Source organism: Epinephelus fuscoguttatus, linkage group LG16, assembly GCF_011397635.1.
Source record: "Epinephelus fuscoguttatus linkage group LG16, E.fuscoguttatus.final_Chr_v1".
Classification (NCBI taxonomy): Eukaryota; Metazoa; Chordata; class Actinopteri; order Perciformes; family Serranidae; genus Epinephelus; species Epinephelus fuscoguttatus.
The window spans coordinates 40,495,600-40,515,109 of NC_064767.1; the positions used below are offsets into that span (position 1 = coordinate 40,495,600).

A 19,510-nucleotide genomic window follows, 5' to 3' on the forward strand; every position below is an offset into this window, starting at 1 on the left:
TTAAAATGAATTCTAAAATGGACAGGTAGCCAGTGAAGTGAAGCTAAAATTGGTGTAATGTGCTCAGACTTTCGAGTGCCAGTTAAGAAACGTGCAGCTGCATTCTGCACTAGTTGCAGACGTGCAATGGAGGACCCGCTGACCCCCATGTAAAGAGCATTGCAGTAATCAAGCCGAGTGGTTACAAAGGCATGTATTACTGTTTCAAAGTGCTGTCTGTGCAGAAAGGGTTTAATTTTAGCAAGTTGTCTTGTCTTGTTGTCTGGAAGAAGCTGGTTTTTACCACAGCTTTAATCTGGCTGTCAAACTTTAGTTCCGCGTCCACTTTTACCCCCAGATTATTAACAGTGGGTTTGGCGAACTGCGCCAGGGAACCCAGGTCGACTGGGGAGGTCACGGAAATGCCACCAAAGACAATCACTTCCGTCTTGTTCTCATTAAAATTTAAAAAGTTTCGAGCCATCCAAGCTTTGACGTCATCCAGACAATTTAGAAGTGGCTTAAGTGCAGAAGAGTCAGCCTTTTTAAGGGGGACATAAATCTGGCTGTTATCCGCATAACAATGAAATAAAATGCTGTGCTTCCTGAGAATGGACCCAAGTGGAAGAAGGTATAAAGAAAATAAAAGTGGGCCCAACACTGAGCCTTGTGGAACCCCGCAAGAGAGAGGAGCAGTGGAGGACACAGAGTCACCAAGGCCGATACAGAATGACCGGTGTGATAGGTAGGACCTGAACCAAGCCAGCGCCTGACCCCTGATGCCCACCCACTGCTCCAGGCGAGCAATTAGGATGTCATGGTCCACTGTGTCGAAAGCAGCAGTTAAATCTAAAAGGACAAGAATTACCGAGTGACCAGAGTCAGTAGCTAAAAAGATGTCATTAAAAACCCTTAAGAGTGCTGATTCTGTGCTGTGCAATGTTTTAAAACCAGATTGGAAAATTTCAAGAATGTTGTGGTCATTAAAAAAGTCAAAAAGCTGAGAATAAACAATCTTCTCTAAGATCTTTGATACGAAAGGCAGTTTGGAAATGGGCCTAAAGTTAGCCATAACAGTGGGATCCAGTCCACTGTTAAAAGAGTCATATGATTTTAGAAGAGTTATAACATGATTATATAAGAGTATCATGAAGCAACATGAAGTATAATATGATGTTCAACACAGATGTATTAACATGATAAGAGAGTTAAACATAATTTCATAATTTCATAGTACTATTCAACATAATTTCATGAGGAAACACAGCTTCCTTCAGTTTCATTTTAAAACTCGACATTCCAATAACTATGTTTTTCAATTATTGGTTGAAGTTGTAAGAACAAAGAAACAGGTTTATGTGAGGTATAAGTCTTTCTCAAGAACATTATAAGACTATAAGTCAGTCTCTCCTCCACCAGCATCCATGCGAGCCTCGCGTGCATACTCATAACACTGTCTCTGATAGAGCACCACAGAGCAAGGCATGCTGCTCTGTTTTGAGTAAGCTGGAGTTTAAAAAGATCTTTCTTTGAGGCACTGGACCAAACTGTTGGGCAGTAGTTCAGATGAGACAGAACTAAAGAGTTAATTAATAGCTTGACAGTTGATTCATTCAGCAGATAAGTGCATCTAATGTTCGAGATGTTTCTACTCATTTTGGACACTATATTATTAATATGACTAGACCAAGATAAAGTTTCATCCACTGTTACTCCCAATAGTTTGGCTTCTTTAACCTGTTCTATAGCAATGCCTTGCATTGAAAGACACAGTTTGGGTTCAGACCTCAGTACATGATTAGAGCCAATAACCATACACTTAGTTTTCAAGACATTCAGTTTTAGCTTATTCTCCAAAACCCACTCTGAAATCAGCATTAATTCATGTTGAAGTAACTTATTAACAGATGTAATGTTTTCTGCGGAGACATGCAATGTCATGTCATCCGCGTAAATCACTGAACCTGCATGCTTTAATGCGTATGGCATGTCATTAACAAAGATGGAGTATAGTAGCGGCCCAAGGCTACTCCCCTGTGGAACCCCACTATTCAGCGTTGCAGTGCTTGAGAGGGTGCCATTAAACATCACACATTGTTGTCGGTTCGACAGGTAACTTTTTAATAATTTAGGAGCCAAATCATTGAACTTATAAGCTGACAGCTTTCTGAGTAATAGCTTATGATCTATGATGTCAAAAGCTGTGCTAAAATCTAACAGTACTGCACCTACAATCAATTTCTCATCAATACTTTTCAACCAATCATCAGTAAGAGATGTTAAGGCTGAGCAGGTCGAATAGCCAGTTTTGTTGGCATGTTGGTGCTCAGAATTAACGCTATTATCTTCGAAATATTTCTGAATTTGGTTAAAAAGGATTTTCTCCATAATTTTGCTTAAGACAGGCAAAATACTAATTGGTCCGCTGTTTGGTCCTGATAAAGACTCTCTGTTATTTTTGGACAGTGGAGTTACCTTTGCACCCTTCCACAACTGAGGAAAGACACATATGTCGAAACACAAATTGAAAATATGAAAAACTGGCCTCACCACTATTCTAGCCGACAACTGCAATAATCTGGCATCTAAATTATCAATGCCACAGGGATCTTGCTCCTCTCCTTTGCCTTCTTAGTCGCGCAGCGCTGGCTTGGCTCAACGAAAATGCCGAAGGCGGGGCTGTATGTCCCTTGGAACTCCCCAGACAACTTACCCGCACAATGTACAAACAAATCCTAAATTCTCCTTTTACGAGAATAAATCAGATTATTGGTGGAGGTATTATACACCAATGATGACATATTTATGAATGCAGACATCAATTTTTGCCAATAAACAACTGAAAATGTTACACAATGTCCCTTTAAGGAACATTCAGACCAGGCAACAGATGGTGTCATACAGGTACTGTTAAAGTCCTACAGCAATGTCACCATCAATACTGCTATATTCAACATAAACAACATAGCTTCACTGTATTGTCATCAGTGGGTTAAATACATGTATGTGATGTCTTTGCTTTTCCTTCTGTGTTTACATGCCTAAAAATGTTAGCATGAATTTGCTGGTGGCAGCTGGATATAATTTTAGCTACCTGGTCAACAGTCCCCTATCATACACTGCAAGGCTAATAAGATAAAGAATTTCAAACTGCATCATAATATCACAAACGGCTGCTGTCATGACCTGGATCTAAGGCCATGACAAAAACAGAGAGACGCAGACTGAAGGCAAAATAATGAATAATGTATTTACATAAAATGAATAACTTTAAACCCAAGAAACCCAAAAGCAAGTTAAGGTAACAATGAGATGTGTTTATTGCAAGTGTGAAAGTAACAAACAATGCATCTGGGAGGATGAGCCAGAGTGACAGGTTTTTTTTATACCACTGCGCCTGGCATTATGTTGTCAGGTTGTCGGTCCATACGCACACATTCTTGTGAATGCGATATCTCAAATATGCCTTGAGGGATTTTCTTCAAATTTAGCACAAATGTCCACTTGGACTGGAGGATGAACTGAGTCTTTGGTGGTCATAGGTTAAGATCACTGTGACCCTTTGATTTATTCTTGTGAGCACAGTATCTCAACAGCTTGAGGGATTTTTTTCAAATTTGGCACAAACACCCACTTTGACTGAAGAATAAACTGCTTATGATTTTTTGATTGAAGGTTGGTGGTCAAGGTCAGTGTGACCTCACAAAATATGTTTTTGACCATAAGTCAAGGTCAGTTTTACTGTGACATCATGATGTTCTGCATAAAACACTTTCCAGGCCATTACTCAACATCTTATCTCAGGGACAGATGGGGAGACATTTGTTTAGATACTGAATTGGTAACACTAATCTTTGGTGCCTTGAAACTGTGCTGATTGTATAGATCCTCTGTGCTGTTGGGGGGAAGATGTATGTGAAGCGTCCATGTTTTCACAGACCCAGATGTAAACTGTAAGAGAAACTTGGCTGATGCACGGGGGCATACAACCATGGGGCTGTAATTGTAGCTATAGCCTTAGAGCACGGGGCCCAGTGACTTCCAACCAGGTCAATCATTCCCTCCACCACATAGCCTTCCTGCTGCGTCGCACTGCTGATGTGTCTACAACTTGCACATATTGATTGATTGAATTCAGGTTCATCCCACACAATATGCCAGTCAATTTCTTAATTTGCTATTGCGCCAAATATTACCGCAAACACAACATGTTGCTGCAGCCCTCTTATAAACATTGATGAATAAATGCTAAAAAAAAAAAAAAGGGCAGTTAAACATGCCGTTTTCCATAGTTACACTTAAATACAGACCAGTGTATGAAATAGCCCTTAAAAGTACTTTTATGAAAGTCTTGAAACCTAAATCAAAGTCGTCTCTATGGGTCACACTACAATCATCTCTTCTTCTGCAGTGTCACATCACTTTAAATAACAGATATCCATGAATCTTGATTTGGTTATTTTATTTATGCAGTTTTTTGTACGTGAAATGCATCTGGCATTATGACATTTGTTACAAAGGTTAATGTGAAATATGCTGCCCCAGCAGTCAGTATTAATGCATTTACTCAACTCAGCTCAAAGAACTTTATTTTCCATTAGGAATTTCATCTGCAGAGAGCGACAGTACAAATGTTAAAAAGGAAAAAACACCAACACACCTACAAGCATACACATATGTACATTCATACATACATATACCAAAATTAACTATTCATCAGTCTAATGGATGAGAGCACAAAGCTTGTCATGGCTCTCTTGGTCTTGAAGGCCAGTGACCTATATCGCTGACCTGAGGGTAGGAGACTGGAGTGGCTGTTCAGTGTGTGAGTGGTGTCTGAAGCTATATGTGTGCCTTTCATTTTAGTCCTTCTGTTGTAAATGCTGAGAAGTGTTCCTGTACCACTGTACCTGTACGGGAGTGGGAATACTCTGTTTTCTGTCCTCCAGTATGTCTGCTGTTAGAGGCTGTGAGAGAATGGACACAGGTCCTACTGCCTTTGTTGCACTACATCTCTTATAATACCACGCAACCCTCAACATCCATCTATCCATCTTCTAACCGCTTCATCCTCTTGAGGGCCGGAGCCTATTCCAGCTGACATTGGGCAGGGTACACCCTGGACAGGTCACCAGACTATCGCAGGGCTGACACATAGAGACAGACAACCATTCATGCTCACATTCACACCTACGGACAATTTAACCTAATCCCCAATCTGCATGTCTTTGGACTGTGGGAGGAAACCGGAGTGCCCCAAGAGAACCCACACTGACACGGGGAGAACATGCAAACTCTGCACAGAAGGGCTCCCACACCCGGGATCGAACCAGGAACCCTCTTGCTGTGAGGCGACAGTGCTAACCACCACACCACCGTGCCGCCCAACCCTAAACATGTCATGTCCCAAACAACATAATGATGGTTCAGAAGTAAACAGATGACCTTTTATAGAGCTACTTTGAGTTCAGTCATGGGCAAGCAAAACAACAACTTTTTCCACACAACTAGCATAATGAAGTCCAAAACAAAGCCTACACTTCAGACATAGATTTCTACAGTATCATGGGCATTTTAAACATGTCACCATTATGACTAATACCTGGGAAAGAAGTTGAAAACAACAAAGGTTTGCGTTGGAAGTTAAAGGTGTTTCTCCTTGTCTGTATTCTTCCCTTGTGCAGTCTGGTCTGGTGTCCTGTGAAAACCCAGAGCAGCTGATCATCGCCTTAGAACCTGAGGCAGCATCAATCTATTGCCGCAAGCTCCGCCTCCACCAGATGGTGGATCTAGGCACCCAAACCATCCAGAACGGCTGCAGCCCCACTGACAACATGGGGAGTGCAATGACCCAAGGTATGTCCCATCAACACTGACATCAAGTGCTGCTGAATGTTCTAATACCATAATGCTTTCATACAGTATTCACCACCACTGATCGTACGCTTCATGGATCATCCATCATGCACACCCCTGTGCTGCTAAGTGAATTTTTCTGATTGTGCGAATGTACTTTTTCTCTTTTAAGACCTCATTTGACAGCATTAGTACTGGGATTGTAACATACTGTATTTTCTCTTGTTGAAAGTTGTTTCTTCCATAGTTTCTCCAGGTCATGGTAAACATGCTCTCTTTGTACATTTATACAGGAAATGCATGACTTTTTATTTGTTTCCAATCATCACATTTCAACTTTCAGCTTTTACTTCTTCTCCAAAATTCTATCCTATACAAAAAAGCTTATCCTGATTTAGAATGGGAGGTTCATCAATGAATTACTCACATCTCTGGCCCTGTAAGCCCAAAAGTCCTCACAGCTTATTGTTTATGTTATAAACTGTGTTGAGTCAGCTGGGAGTAAAATTCGTTGCTGTGAATCAGATGTCAGCTGTCACGCCTGCAAATACAGTACCTACCAGTTACTTTAATAAACACTCAGTATGTTTACATGACATAAGAGAAAGTCAATTTATTGTGTTAGTCTGACTAAAACTGGACTTTTATAATACATGTAAACATACATGTAAACAGACTAACACACCCAGGTAATGTAATTGGGAGTTCAATTACTCCTGCATGTATACAGTCAATCAGACCCAAACTGCACATGCTCCACAGTTACCGCCCTGGGCTTTGACACTTAAGTTGAATAGCATCAAATGCATAACAGATAAAGAAGCTGGTAACCACATGTACAAAAAGTAAAGCACAGAGCAGTAAAGTTGTAAATGGATGGGCTTGCACTGCACTTGTATGGTGCCTTTCTAGTCATTCGACCACTAAAGCACTTTTTTTTTTACACTCACATTCACCCATTCACACACACATTCATACATTAGTGGCGAAGACTACCATACAAGGTGCCACCTGCTACTCAGTTTTTTAACAACCTCACACACTGATGGAACAGCCATCGGGAGCAATTTAGGGTTAAGCATCTTGCTCAAGGACACTTCGACATGCAGACTAGAGGAGCTGGGGATCAAACTGCCGATCTACTGATTGGAAGACAACCCACTCTACCTCTGAGCCACAACCCCCCCCACATTTTGCTTCTAGCCAGCCGTGGCTAACTTGTTTGGGTTGTGACGTAATAGGTCAACCAGATAAAGGTCCAATACTAACAAGCTGAAAGGGGGCATATCACCACCTATTGTAGCGGCGTTGGACATACTTAGGTCAACAAAGACAGATAAAAAGATACAAACATTGAAATATAGAAATCTAAACAATTTGACGGTACACAAAATTAGAGTAGTTACTGAGGAACTAATGAGGAACGAATGAGGAACTAACTATTAGTTAATGGTCAGTTCCTCAGTAACTCATGATCAAATTTCAGAGGAGTAGTTACTGAGGAACTAATGGGGAACTATTGAGTAGTTACTGAGGAACTAAGGTACACAAAATTAGAGTAGTTACTGAGGAACGAATGAGGAACTAATGAGGAACGAATGGGGAACTAACTATTAGTTAATGGTCAGTTCCTCAGTAACTCACGATCAAATTTCAGAGGAGTAGTTACTGAGGAACTTATGAGGAACTATTGAGTAGTTACTGAGGAACTAAGGTACACAAAATTAGAGTAGTTACTGAGGAACGAATGAGGAACTAATGATGAACTAACTATTAGTTAATGGTCAGTTCTTCATTAACTCATTCTGTCCTAAAGCAAAGTGACACATAATGAGTAGTCTTTCATTACATTATCATCATCATTACCTAATCATTAGGTACTCTTTTTGTGTCCCCTAAAGTAAAGTGAGACATCAAAATGAGTTGGTAATGATTACTGAATCATTACCTAATCATTTTGATGTCTCACTTTACTTTAGGGTAGGCTACACAAAAAGAGTAACTAATGAGTAGCTAATGATTCAGTACTCATTACCTACTCATTTTGATGTCTCACTTCACTTTAGGGTAAGTTACACAAAAGAAGGTAGGTAATGATTAAGTAACAGTTAGTTCTTCATTAGTTCCTCAGTAACTACTCCTCTGAAATTTGATCAGGACTTACTGAAGAACTAATAGTTAGTTCATCATTCATTCCAAATTTTTGGCTGATTGAGCATGTTGAGTTGGCAGCGGAGCTTGTTGGTGAGAGAGATCCCTCTGACTCGCTGTTCAGGTGTTATATCCTCTTCCCTGTAGCAAGCAAATCTGCCTGTAGTGAAACCGGGGCTAACTGGTGCTTCCTCCCCAGGCTCCACTTCACTCAGCTGCCCGACAGATCCGCTGCTTCTTCCCACTTTAACCTCAATAACAAACCAGAGCTAGCTGGGAGCGGCTAGCGGAGTGTTAGCCGCAGCATGACCGGAGGGAAGCAGCCAGTTAGCCTCTGCTAGCTTCCCAGCTAACGTTAGCCCCGGCTCTCCGTTTGGATCCAACCGGAGCACCGAGCCCTGGTTTGTTATTCAGGTTAAAGTGGGAAGAAGCAGCGGGTTTGTCAGGCAGTTGAGTGAAGTTGAGTGAAGTGGAGCCTGCGGAGGAAACACCGGGAGAGTCTGGATGTAATAGTCCGTGGAGGTGCTGCGGTGCTCGGCTGCACAGATAGGAAACCCTTCGGCTGATAGGATGTATCACTCTGTCACTCCGCGCTACTTTGTTGATCTCATGCATTCAACGGACTTCCGGTTTCCCTTTTTGCGTTATTTCCTTTCACGCAGGCGCAGAACGTACGTGCTACTTGGCCGTCAGATGTAGTCTTCTTTTTTTCCCCCACAACTTTATTTAAGACAGGAAGTTGAATGAAGAATGCAGATCTTCAACATTACACATACAGTATATGTCATATATCACATATGCCAGGGGGGATAAGAGTTTACAAGAAAATATTAAAATTATAAAATGTTTTCTATGTGTAAACTTACATTTGTGAATGTGAAATCTTGCCAAAAGTAAGATGAGATTAATAATAAATCTTTCAATGGGTTTTGCCGTATTTCTGTTAAAGTAATTAGTTCATCAGTAACTACTCTAATTTTGTGTACCGTAGATCCTCAGTAACTACTCATTAGTTCCTCATTAGTTCCTCATTAGTTACTCATTCGTTCCTCATTAGTTCCTCATTAGTTCCTCAGTAACTACTCTAATTTTGTGTACCGTAGTTCCTCAGTAACTACTCATTAGTTCCTCATTAGTTCCTCAGTAACTACTTTAATTTTGTGTACCTTATTGTAAAGTGTTACCAATTTGACAAATAAAGTGCAGGAGTTATGGTTTCAGTAACAGCTTAAGAACAAAAGCACTGTTTGATAGATTCCTGTTCTCAGTCTTTTAGGATAGCGTGAAAGGCTTCAGGTGAAATAAGTTCTGGTATTTTTAGTTCAGATTGGAAAGTATTCCAAGCAGACGGGGCAGAGAAACTGAATGCTTTTGTCCTATTTTAGTCCGAACACGAGGAGAAGACAGGTGCAAAATGTTATCTAATCGTAAGGCATAATGGCTTTTAGTTCTCTGAAGCAAAGTACATAAATAAGCAGGTACCAAGCCAAAAAGAGCTTTATAAATCAGAGTCATCCAGTGTGTATACCTTCGTACATTCAAGGAGGGCTTTAGCATACAGTTCACAGTGGTGGGTGATGTGGTTGCAACCAGTAATAAACCTCAGAGCACAGTGGTAGACCGGAATCAAAGACTGTAGACAGCTGGTTGAAGCACACATATACACAACATAAACACGCCATAATCAAGTACAGGCAGAAAAGTAGCCAATATCAGAAGTTTCCGAGCTCTGAGGGAAAAACATGACTTATTTCTGTAATAGAAACTGAGTTTCACCCTTAATTTGGTGACCAAATTTCTAATGTGAGCTTTAAATGAAAGGTCCCCATCAATAATTAAGCCCAGGTACTTGTAACTGGTGACTAGCTGAAAAGCTTTACTTTGAGCAATTCTGATTGGTGGGATATTCTCCAGGAGAACAGATTAATTAGAAAAGAGCATTACTTTGGATTTTTCAGCATTTAAAACCAGTTTCAGTTGTTCAGTCGAGTCTGCACTACATCAAATGCGGACTGCAAGAATTCAAATGCCTGTGCAATTGAGTGTGAACAGCAATAAATTACAGTATCATCCACATAAAGATGATATGAGGCATTTGACAAGTTTGCGCACAGATCATTAATGTAAATTGTGAACAAAATGGGTCCTGAGACTGAGCCTTGAGGTACACCTTTTTTGACCTCAAGAAAGGTGGAACTGACTCCAGCCATCTGAATACATTGCGTTCTACTTGCCAAATAATCTGTAAACCAAGTGGCTGCTTGTTTGGAGATGCCAATCTTGAGGAGAATTTTCAATAAAACACTGTGGTCCACAGTGTCAAATGCCTTGGGCAGGTCAATGAACAGGGAAGCGCAAAACTTTCTAGAGTCCAGTGCCTCAAACACATCATTAAAAACTTGTAGGGCAGCAGTAGCAGTGCCATGCTGCTTCCTAAAACCTGACTGAAGTGGCTTTAGAATGTTGTTTGATTCCAAAAATTCCTTCAGTTGATCGCTGCCGATTTTTTCAAATACTTTAGCCAAAATACATAATTTTGAGACAGGTCTGTAAGTATTCACAATTGGTGGTTCACCTTTCAGCAGTGGGAGGATGAAAGCAGTTTCCCTCCCATGCTCGTGTACTAGTACAAGGACAGTAGTCCAATTAAATGGCACAGTCAAGCTATAACCGTAGCTGTATATGTAAACATACTGACTGTGCACTTACCAGTGTAGTAAACTGATTAACATCATACAGTATGCATTAGTTTGATAAAAAGTGAGGGTCCACGTCATTGGTGCGACAGCCCATTGGTCCGACATCCCATTAGTCTGACAGTCCGCGGTGCTGAACGGCTCCCGGTGGGCGTATTTCTACCTTGATGGTGCGCCGCGACCGGCTCTGGGTCAGCTGGGAAAGGCTTGAGGAGAAGCAGGCTTACAGCTTATGTGTTTGTCACTTTCTTTTTCATTTTAACACACACCATGATCTTTTCCTAACCCTAACCAAGTGGTTTTTGTGCCTAAACCTAACCAGACCTTAACCACAGGGCATCATGATGATTTCGGAACGGACTTTGGAACAATGGGTTTAATATGGTTGGAACAATGGGATGTTGGACCAATGGGCAGTTCCCAAAAAGTGATTGGTTACAGTTAAAATGAACAATTTCACTGTTTGCAAATGTCAAAAATTGACCCACACTGAAACTGAATGATGCAATAATTTTGTATACCAACAGGAGAAAGTTAGTACAGTGTATCATTTAAAGGTAACGGTTAACATAAACTGGAAATGTATTACGTAAACAAGGTCCAGCTTAATTTGTAAACCATATTACATTACGGAAATTAATTGCCTTTCTGGTTGTAATATCATTGCCTTTTTCAGTTTTGGTCACTATTCTTGCGCTATACATTATAGTTAATGTGTAGTGTACAGCTTTGGTAATGTGAAGCAGCAACAGCAACTATCCACTTCTCCTTTCCTTTCTTCACAAGTCTTTGATTTTTACTTAATTTTTGTTCATCACCACTGTCAAAAATGACAATTTACAAATTTCCTTTAAGGGCTCATTTATGCTCAACGTTAAATACAGATCCGGATACGGACGGAGCCTTCTGTCTGTGCTCTGCGTTCATTTCGTCCGTATTTCTGCACGTTTCCATGAAGCTTACGGATACCTGCCAAACGGAGCAGTGCCACCGGGAACCGTGGGGGCAGTGTTGCTGTCACTATCCGATACGTAGCTCTAGTGAGACACGAAGAAGAAAGAACAATTCAATTTCTCTCATCGGCAGTACTAGAGAAAAGAATTCTCTGTCCTCCAGTCACGATGTATTTAACGGCCTCACCAACCACCACCTCCTACAACGCTGCCTCTGTTTTTGTCCTTGATGCAAGAGGTACATTATCAATATCTCCTCCACAGTCGCCATGTTTGTTTTTGACTGTGTTGATGTCATAAACTTTTGACGCTGGACTGCCTCCTGGTGGATATATTGGTTAACATCCATGCCAACGTAAAGGGCGCATGGAAGTATGTGGGCAGTGACGGCAAAATCGTTTAAAACGGACGTATACATTTTCGTTCTGGGAGCATAAATGAGCCCTTAGTCTAACCTTTTGTGTTTTCTGTGAAGACAAATGCATTATATTATTCACTTGAATGCAAATACAAATGAAAGAACTTGCAAGCATTCTACATAGGTTTAGTAGGTAAGTTTTGTTATCCAAAGTAAATAGCCATTAAAAAATCCATCTGTTCATTCTTTGTTTTTTTATTTCATCAGATATGAATGAGATGGAAGGTCTTTTAATGGTCAATTGTAAGAAGTCTGATGGCCCACCCGCGGACCCTCCTAGGGTGATTATTGATGATTATGAATTGTAAAAAAACTGCTGTATTCGCTGTGGTTTAAGTGGTTTACTCATACAACATATTATTTGAATATGCCGGCCTGCCTCATGCACCTCCCTTGCTATGTGATGGAGGTGGCCTGGCCGACCACACCAAACCCAGGCCCGCGGGAGAAGGCGGCCCTGAGCCGCTGGCCCTCCCTCTTCCCTCTAACGTTTATACATACTATATAATGTTTTATACATAATAATAATTGGATTAGCAACCATTTTACTTCTGACGATAAATACTTTCCATCCTAGACTTGTATGGCTTTTAAAATTGTTTTATTTAAGGTGTAAAAACAAGAGAGAAGACAATACTGCCATATCATACTGTCACCGCATCCCCCCAAAATAATACTGTAGCAGACTGCTTAAAAACAGCAGGCTGCTCCTTTTCTTCTGAGCAGAGGAGGAGTGGGTGTGACAGCAGGGGAATGGTTGTAATGGTGAAGGAAGAGTGTGGTCAAGCAGAGGAGCCGAAGATAATTGCTGACTGCATACACCTGGGAGGTGTGAGAGGATGACAGAGCCAGTGTGGAGGAGAGTGGCATGAGAAGAGGAGTTTTTGAACCAAACAAAGCATTTTTCTGAGTCCAAGTTATCCAAGAGCAGGTTTGATCAATTCATTTGCCTTTTTTTGCTCTTATGATGTTTGTCCACGGAAATACTAAGTGTACAAGAGAATCTTGGATGTGCTGAGTGATATGGTGGCTTACTGGAACATTCCTGCTGATAAAAGGCTCTCCTCACACCTGTCTGCTCTCACCAACCTCACCGTCAACCAATAATCCGGCCCTCTCATACTCCTTTCCCCTCTACAACCCCATAAACTTATCTCTCATTACCAAGCCTGGATTTCCCCTCTTTGCCCTCCCCATTGGGGTTAGTGTGTCGTAGGCAACGAAATTTGGTACGCACGTATCATACCCAGATGCACAAAAAAGTCTCTTGACATCATGGTAAAATCCCAACAGGAAGTCGGCCATTTTATTTTGATTTTTTTCTTTACGGCGATTTCCACAACTTACATTTGAACGAACTTGTCCTAGGGATTTCATCCTATCGACTTCAAAGTTAGTACAGATCATCCTGAGAACATGCTGATCAAAAGTTATTAAAAGCTTTTCTCTATGTCAAGGGGCGTGGGCACTAGGGCGTGACAAACTTTGGTGACTTTTCGTTTTCTCGCCATCGAATTTCGAACGGACCTCACGCCCACATACTTGACCTCAGCAGCGTCAAACTTGCTGGACATGATGATGGCTCCGCCCCGATATGTTAATATCCCACCTTACTCATAACGCCCCCTGGTGGTAACAGGACGTGACCAGTTTTTACTTTAACATGTATTAATGCCACAAACTTGACCGCATCAACTTCATTCCACTTCTAATGCATGCAGAACAAGTTGGTGAAGCTACCTTATGAACACTGTGAAGCTACGTCTAATGGTGTCCATCTGGCGGCGTGGTGACTATCGATCCCTCGCCACTAAATACTACGTTTGGCTTTTTGATGGCTTCAGCGACCTCATCTCCTCATGAAAATGGATACACAGCTCAAGAATGGCGAGCTCTTGCATCTGATAGAGATATCCCCCCCATGGGGGGGGACAAAATGCGTCTATAGCGCCCCCTTGAAATTTTCAAAAACCCCTTCCTATAGGGTTGTTTTTGGAGTAGGAAGATGAAAATTGGTACACATGTGTATGTTGCCCAGATGCACAAAAAAGACTCTGCCACCAATGGTCTACTCCAAACAGGAACTTGGCCATTTTGATTTAAACTTTTGGTTTTGGTGGCTATTTTGTGATTTCGACACCTTGTATTTTGACGAACTCCTCCTACAGATTTTGTCCAATGAACTTCAGATTTGGTACAGATCACCCTGACACCATGCTGATCAAAAGTTATTAAAAGTTTTTCTCTATGTCAAGGGGGGTGGCCGCTATGGCACTGCCTTCGCCATCAAATACGTTTGGCTTTTTGATGGCTTCAGCGACCTTATCTCCTCATGAAAATTGATACATAGGTCAAGAATGGCGAGCTCTTACATCTGATAGGGGTGTCACCCACGGGGGGGACAAAATGCCTCTATAGCGCCCCCTTGAAATTTTCAAAAACCCCTCCCCATAGGGTTTTTTTTTTGGAGTTGGAACATGAAAATTGGTACGCATGTGTATGTTGTCCAGACACACATAAAAGTCTCTGGCACCAATGGTCTGCTCCAAACAGGAAGTTGGCCATTTTCATTTTGACTTGTCATTTTGGCATGATTTTCACATTTTGCATTTTAACAAACTAGTCCTAGGGATTTCATCCAATCGATTTCAAATTTCTTGCAGATCATCAAAAGTTATTAAAAGATTTCTCTATGCGAAGGGGCGTGGCCTCCATGGCACCACCATATTTCATGCATCGCCATGCATATTGAAGCACCTCTCTCTCCCACATACTTCATCCAAACTGCTTAAAAATTTTTGTACGTGATAAGAGCCCCGACCTCAACGCTTCTATATACTCGTAGGCAATCTTGCTCATGCCGCCCCCTTGTGGAAACAGGAAATACCCTGTTATACATTGACATTGTCCGATTTGCTCGAAACTTCACATGGGTGATGATGGTCCACCCCTGAACGCACATGCCCACATCTGGTTATGCTCGTAGCACCACCTGGTGGATGAACGAAACATTGCGTTTTTCGCTCCTGCCAAGGTTTTTCTCCCTTCTCGCTCTGCGCCACAGCTCCCGCATGCCTCAGGTCCCCGCGGTTGCATGGGGGAGTGAGGGCCCGATTACAGCTGCTTGCAGCTTTAATTAGGGGCCAAGCCCGAGGGGCCAAGGGTACGCGTATGTAAGCAGACGCGTTTCCTAGGACCAGCGGTGCTAGGAACCCTATTGTTTTTGTAAAGATTTTTATTTTTATTCTTCCGTAGGTAAATGTGGCGCTGCAGGCTAAACCGTGCAAGGGAGGGCGGTGCAATTTGGAGGGGTGGTCCAGACCCCTGCATGTACCTCGCAAAAAACCTCAGACGCAAAAAAAATGTATATCTGCCTGCAGGGGCGCTATAACCTAGGCCAATGCGTTTTTTGCCTATAGCTCCCACACCGTATGTTGCACATTCAAAAATCTTGTATCCCCAGCTTCCATGAATAGAGCTGAATCACTTTGCCATAGGCCACCCCCACTTGTGCCTAGGAAGTTTTTCGCAAAATCGCGAAAACTGGAAAACCTACTTTTTCGAACTTCTCCTTGGGATTTTGTCCAATCTGCGTGAAACGTACGACATATACACTCTTCTACTGGACCTGATCTAAAGTTATCAAAAGAATTTTATTCGGTCAAACAATGCGCAAATTATTAACAAACAAACTTCTATAGCTAGCTATAAAAATGCAAACTCTTGGATATCTCGGTCAAACTAAATGTTATTAACACCAAATTTGAGATCATTGGTTGGCATAAGACTGTGAGGGTATGAGCCGAATTTGGTGAATTTTGGCATCTAGGGGGCGCTACAAATATGGTAAGTTTATATCTCTTGAATGGCTGCACCGATTTCTACGACATTCGGTTGGTATGATGTAGGGCCAATTCTCAGGTAATATCTTGAAGGTGGTCATGACTGGTCAATGTGGGCGTGGCTTATTACAAGATAAACAACAGACATTAATGTCAGCCAAACTATTATGCTGAGGGCTTAGAAATTTTAAGGGTACATATAGAATAGGACACAGATCTTCCGTACCAAAAATTGCACATGTACTCCACTAGGTGGCGCTATAACGGATGCAAATGCGTTTTTGCCTGCAACTTACACATTGACACTTTCACAAACATTATATCCATGTGTTCCCTGGATAGAGCTGGGTTTTCTGACACAGAGCCGCCCACTTCTGCTGCACATTCTCTTTGCTAATTCGCCACATGTCCAAAACCCACTTTTTCGAATTCCTCCTACATTTTAAGTGCCACCTGCCTTAAACTTTGCACATAGAATCTCCAGATGTGTCTGATGAAAAGTTATCAAAAGAATTTTAGCTAAAAAACACACATTGTTTCATATTTCGCTCAAAGTAGATGTTTTCAACATCAAACATAAGTCACTTGTTCCCGAGGTCATCCAGAGGCTTTGTGCCAAATTCGGCGCAAATCGGTCTATAGGTGGCACTATAACGCCATATAATACATATATTAATATATATATAATAATGCAAAGGCAGTTTTGCCTGTAACTTCCACATTTTAAATGACACATTCATAAACATGTGCTCGCCCAGAGCCCGTCGTCGGGCGTTTTTTGATAGTCCAAAAAACGCCCAAAATATAAAACAACAAATTCCTGCACATTGTTTTCAAAACAGACAGTCTTTTATATCTTGACCAAATACAGTCCGATGACCACAATACTTTTGCTGATTGTGTTCCATGGCCCGATTAGAGTTTGTGCAAAATTCGGTGCAAATCGGCCAATAGGTGGCGTTCTGGTGGCAGTCTAATTAGTGTGAATGGAAGTAAATTGGAAAATCTTCAAATCCTCTTCAAAACTCATCAACTTTCAACCTCTTCTTGTCCCTCATACTTTGAGCTAGAGACACCATGTCAACTTTTAAAGAGTCAGAAGACCTTGAACGCATTAACTGTACATAATTATCTATCTTTATCTTTATTTCGGTCATGACCAATATTCTTTTGTTTATGAACACTGGTAAATAACTATCTTGCCACCAGGAGGTCTTTGGCTGTTCCTGACGCTACCGTCATAAAAACAAGAGACTGCACATGCCCGGTTGCGCACTCTCAGCTGATTGTAAACAGATAAGATGGCGACAAGACGCAACTTCAGTGTTCATTTAAAGCTAGACGTTTTGAAATATTCCGAACAAATGCCGGGGGAATACGCCACGGGGCATATGACGCCTGGTATGCAGAGGACGGCAACAAGACCTTCACAAAAGGAGGGAACATGAGAGCAGCTGACAAACGCAAGATAACGGCTTACCGTCTCCAGGTCCAGTAATTTCCTCTTTGGTTGGTGTCATGACTGCCCAGTACCTGGACAACCGAGCCGTGGTGGCACACAGGTACAGTACAGGCCAAAAGTTTGGACACACCTTCTCATTCAATGCGTTTTCTTTATTTTCATGACTATTTACATTGTAGATTCTCACTGAAGGCATCAAAACTATGAAAGAACACATGTGGAGTTATGCACTTAACAAAAAAAGGTGAAATAACTGAAAACATGTTTTATATTCTAGTTTCTTCAAAATAGCCACCCTTTGCTCTGATTACTGCTTTGCACACTCTTGGCATTCTCTTGATGAGCTTCAAGAAGTAGTCACCTGAAATGGTTTCCACTTCACAGGTGTGGCTTATCAGGGTTATTTAGTGGAATTTCTTGCTTTATCAATGGGGTTGGGACCATCAGTTGTGTTGTGCAGAAGTCAGGTTAATACACAGCCGACAGCCCTATTGGACAACTGTTAAAATTCATATTATGGCAAGAACCAATCAGCTAACTAAAGAAAAACGAGTGGCCATCATTACTTTAAGAAATGAAGGTCAGTCAGTCCGGAAAATTGCAAAAACTTTAAATGTGTCCCCAAGTGGAGTTGCAAAAACCATCAAGCGCTACAACGAAACTGGCACACATGAGGACCGACCCAGGAAAGGAAGACCAAGAGTCACCTCTGCTTCTGAGGATAAGTTCATCCGAGTCACCAGCCTCAGAAATCGTAAGTTAACAGCAGCTCAGATCAGAGACCAGATGAATGCCACACAGAGTTCTAGCAGCAGACCCATCTCTAGAACAACTGTTAAGAGGAGACTGCACGAATCAGGCCTTCATGGTCAAATAGCTGCTAGGAAACCACTGCTAAGGAGAGGCAACAAGCAGAAGAGATTTGTTTGGGCCAAGAAACACAAGGAATGGACATTAGACCAGTGGAAATCTGTGCTTTGGTCTGATGAGTCCAAATTTGAGATCTTTGGTTCCAACCGCCGTGTCATTGTGAGACGCAGAAAAGGTGAACGGATGGATTCCACATGCCTGGTTCCCACTGTGAAGCATGGAGGAGGAGGTGTGATGGTGTGGGGGTGTTTTGCTGGTGACACTGTTGGGGATTTATTCAAAATTGAAGGCACACTGAACCAGCATGGCTACCACAGCATCCTGCAGCGACATGCCATCCCATCCGGTTTGCGTTTAGTTGGACGATCATTTATTTTTCAACAGGACAATGACCCCAAACACACCTCCAGGCTGTGTAAGGGCTATTTGACCAAGAAGGAGAGTGATGGAGTGCTGCGGCAGATGACCTGGCCTTCACAGTCACCGGACCTGAACCCAGTCGAGATGGTTTGGGGTGAGCTGGACCGCAGAGTGAAGGCAAAGGGGCCAACAAGTGCTAAACACCTCTGGGAACTCCTTCAAGACTGTTGGAAAACCATTTCAGGTGACTACCTCTTGAAGCTCATGGAGAGAATGCCAAGAGTGTGCAAAGCAGTAATCAGAGCAAAGGGTGGCTATTTTGAAGAAACTAGAATATAAAACATGTTTTCAGTTATTTCACATTTTTTTGTTAAGTACATAACTCCACATGTGTTCATTCATAGTTTTGATGCCTTCAGTGAGAATCTACAATGTAAATAGTCATGAAAATAAAGAAAACGCATTGAATGAGAAGGTGTGTCCAAACTTTTGGCCTGTACTGTATGTGGCGTGTCAGACGAGAAACGAGCCGTTAACATTTCTCTTTGTGTTAGGTAACATTAACAGCGTTAGGCTGACCAAACATCCTCTTTTGCCCGGACATGTCCACTTTTCACGTCCCATCTGGTGCGTCCGGGGTTTTTTTATAAACTGATAATGTTTTTCCGTGTGTTTGTGTGTGTGTGTTAGAGTGCGGCACGGCCACATATTTCTGTTCGAACCCGAACCGAGCCCGACATTATTTATAACCAAAGCACTGAGTTTGTGCCACACAGTTGTTACGGCTGAATTATTAATAAATGGTTGTGTGTTGACGTTCACCACGCTATCCCGACGTGCTTTAGGTAACGTATGATTTGTGGTTTATTAGCGTTATAAGCGTTCAGTCTATAATGTGTGTATAGCGCATCTCACTTGGTTTG

At 41.8% G+C, this 19,510-nt stretch overlaps 1 protein-coding gene across 3 annotated transcripts in view; it reads left to right on the forward strand.

The window, feature by feature from the left end:
* Positions 1–19,510, forward strand: part of hspa12a (heat shock protein 12A) — a 251,759-nt gene that overhangs the window by 161,942 nt on the left and 70,307 nt on the right. For all 3 annotated transcript variants that reach the window (XM_049601196.1, XM_049601199.1, XM_049601197.1), the window contains exon 7: positions 5,664–5,835. In XM_049601196.1, the coding sequence (XP_049457153.1) occupies positions 5,664–5,835 (172 nt within the window). The remainder of the gene's footprint in view (positions 1–5,663; positions 5,836–19,510) is intronic.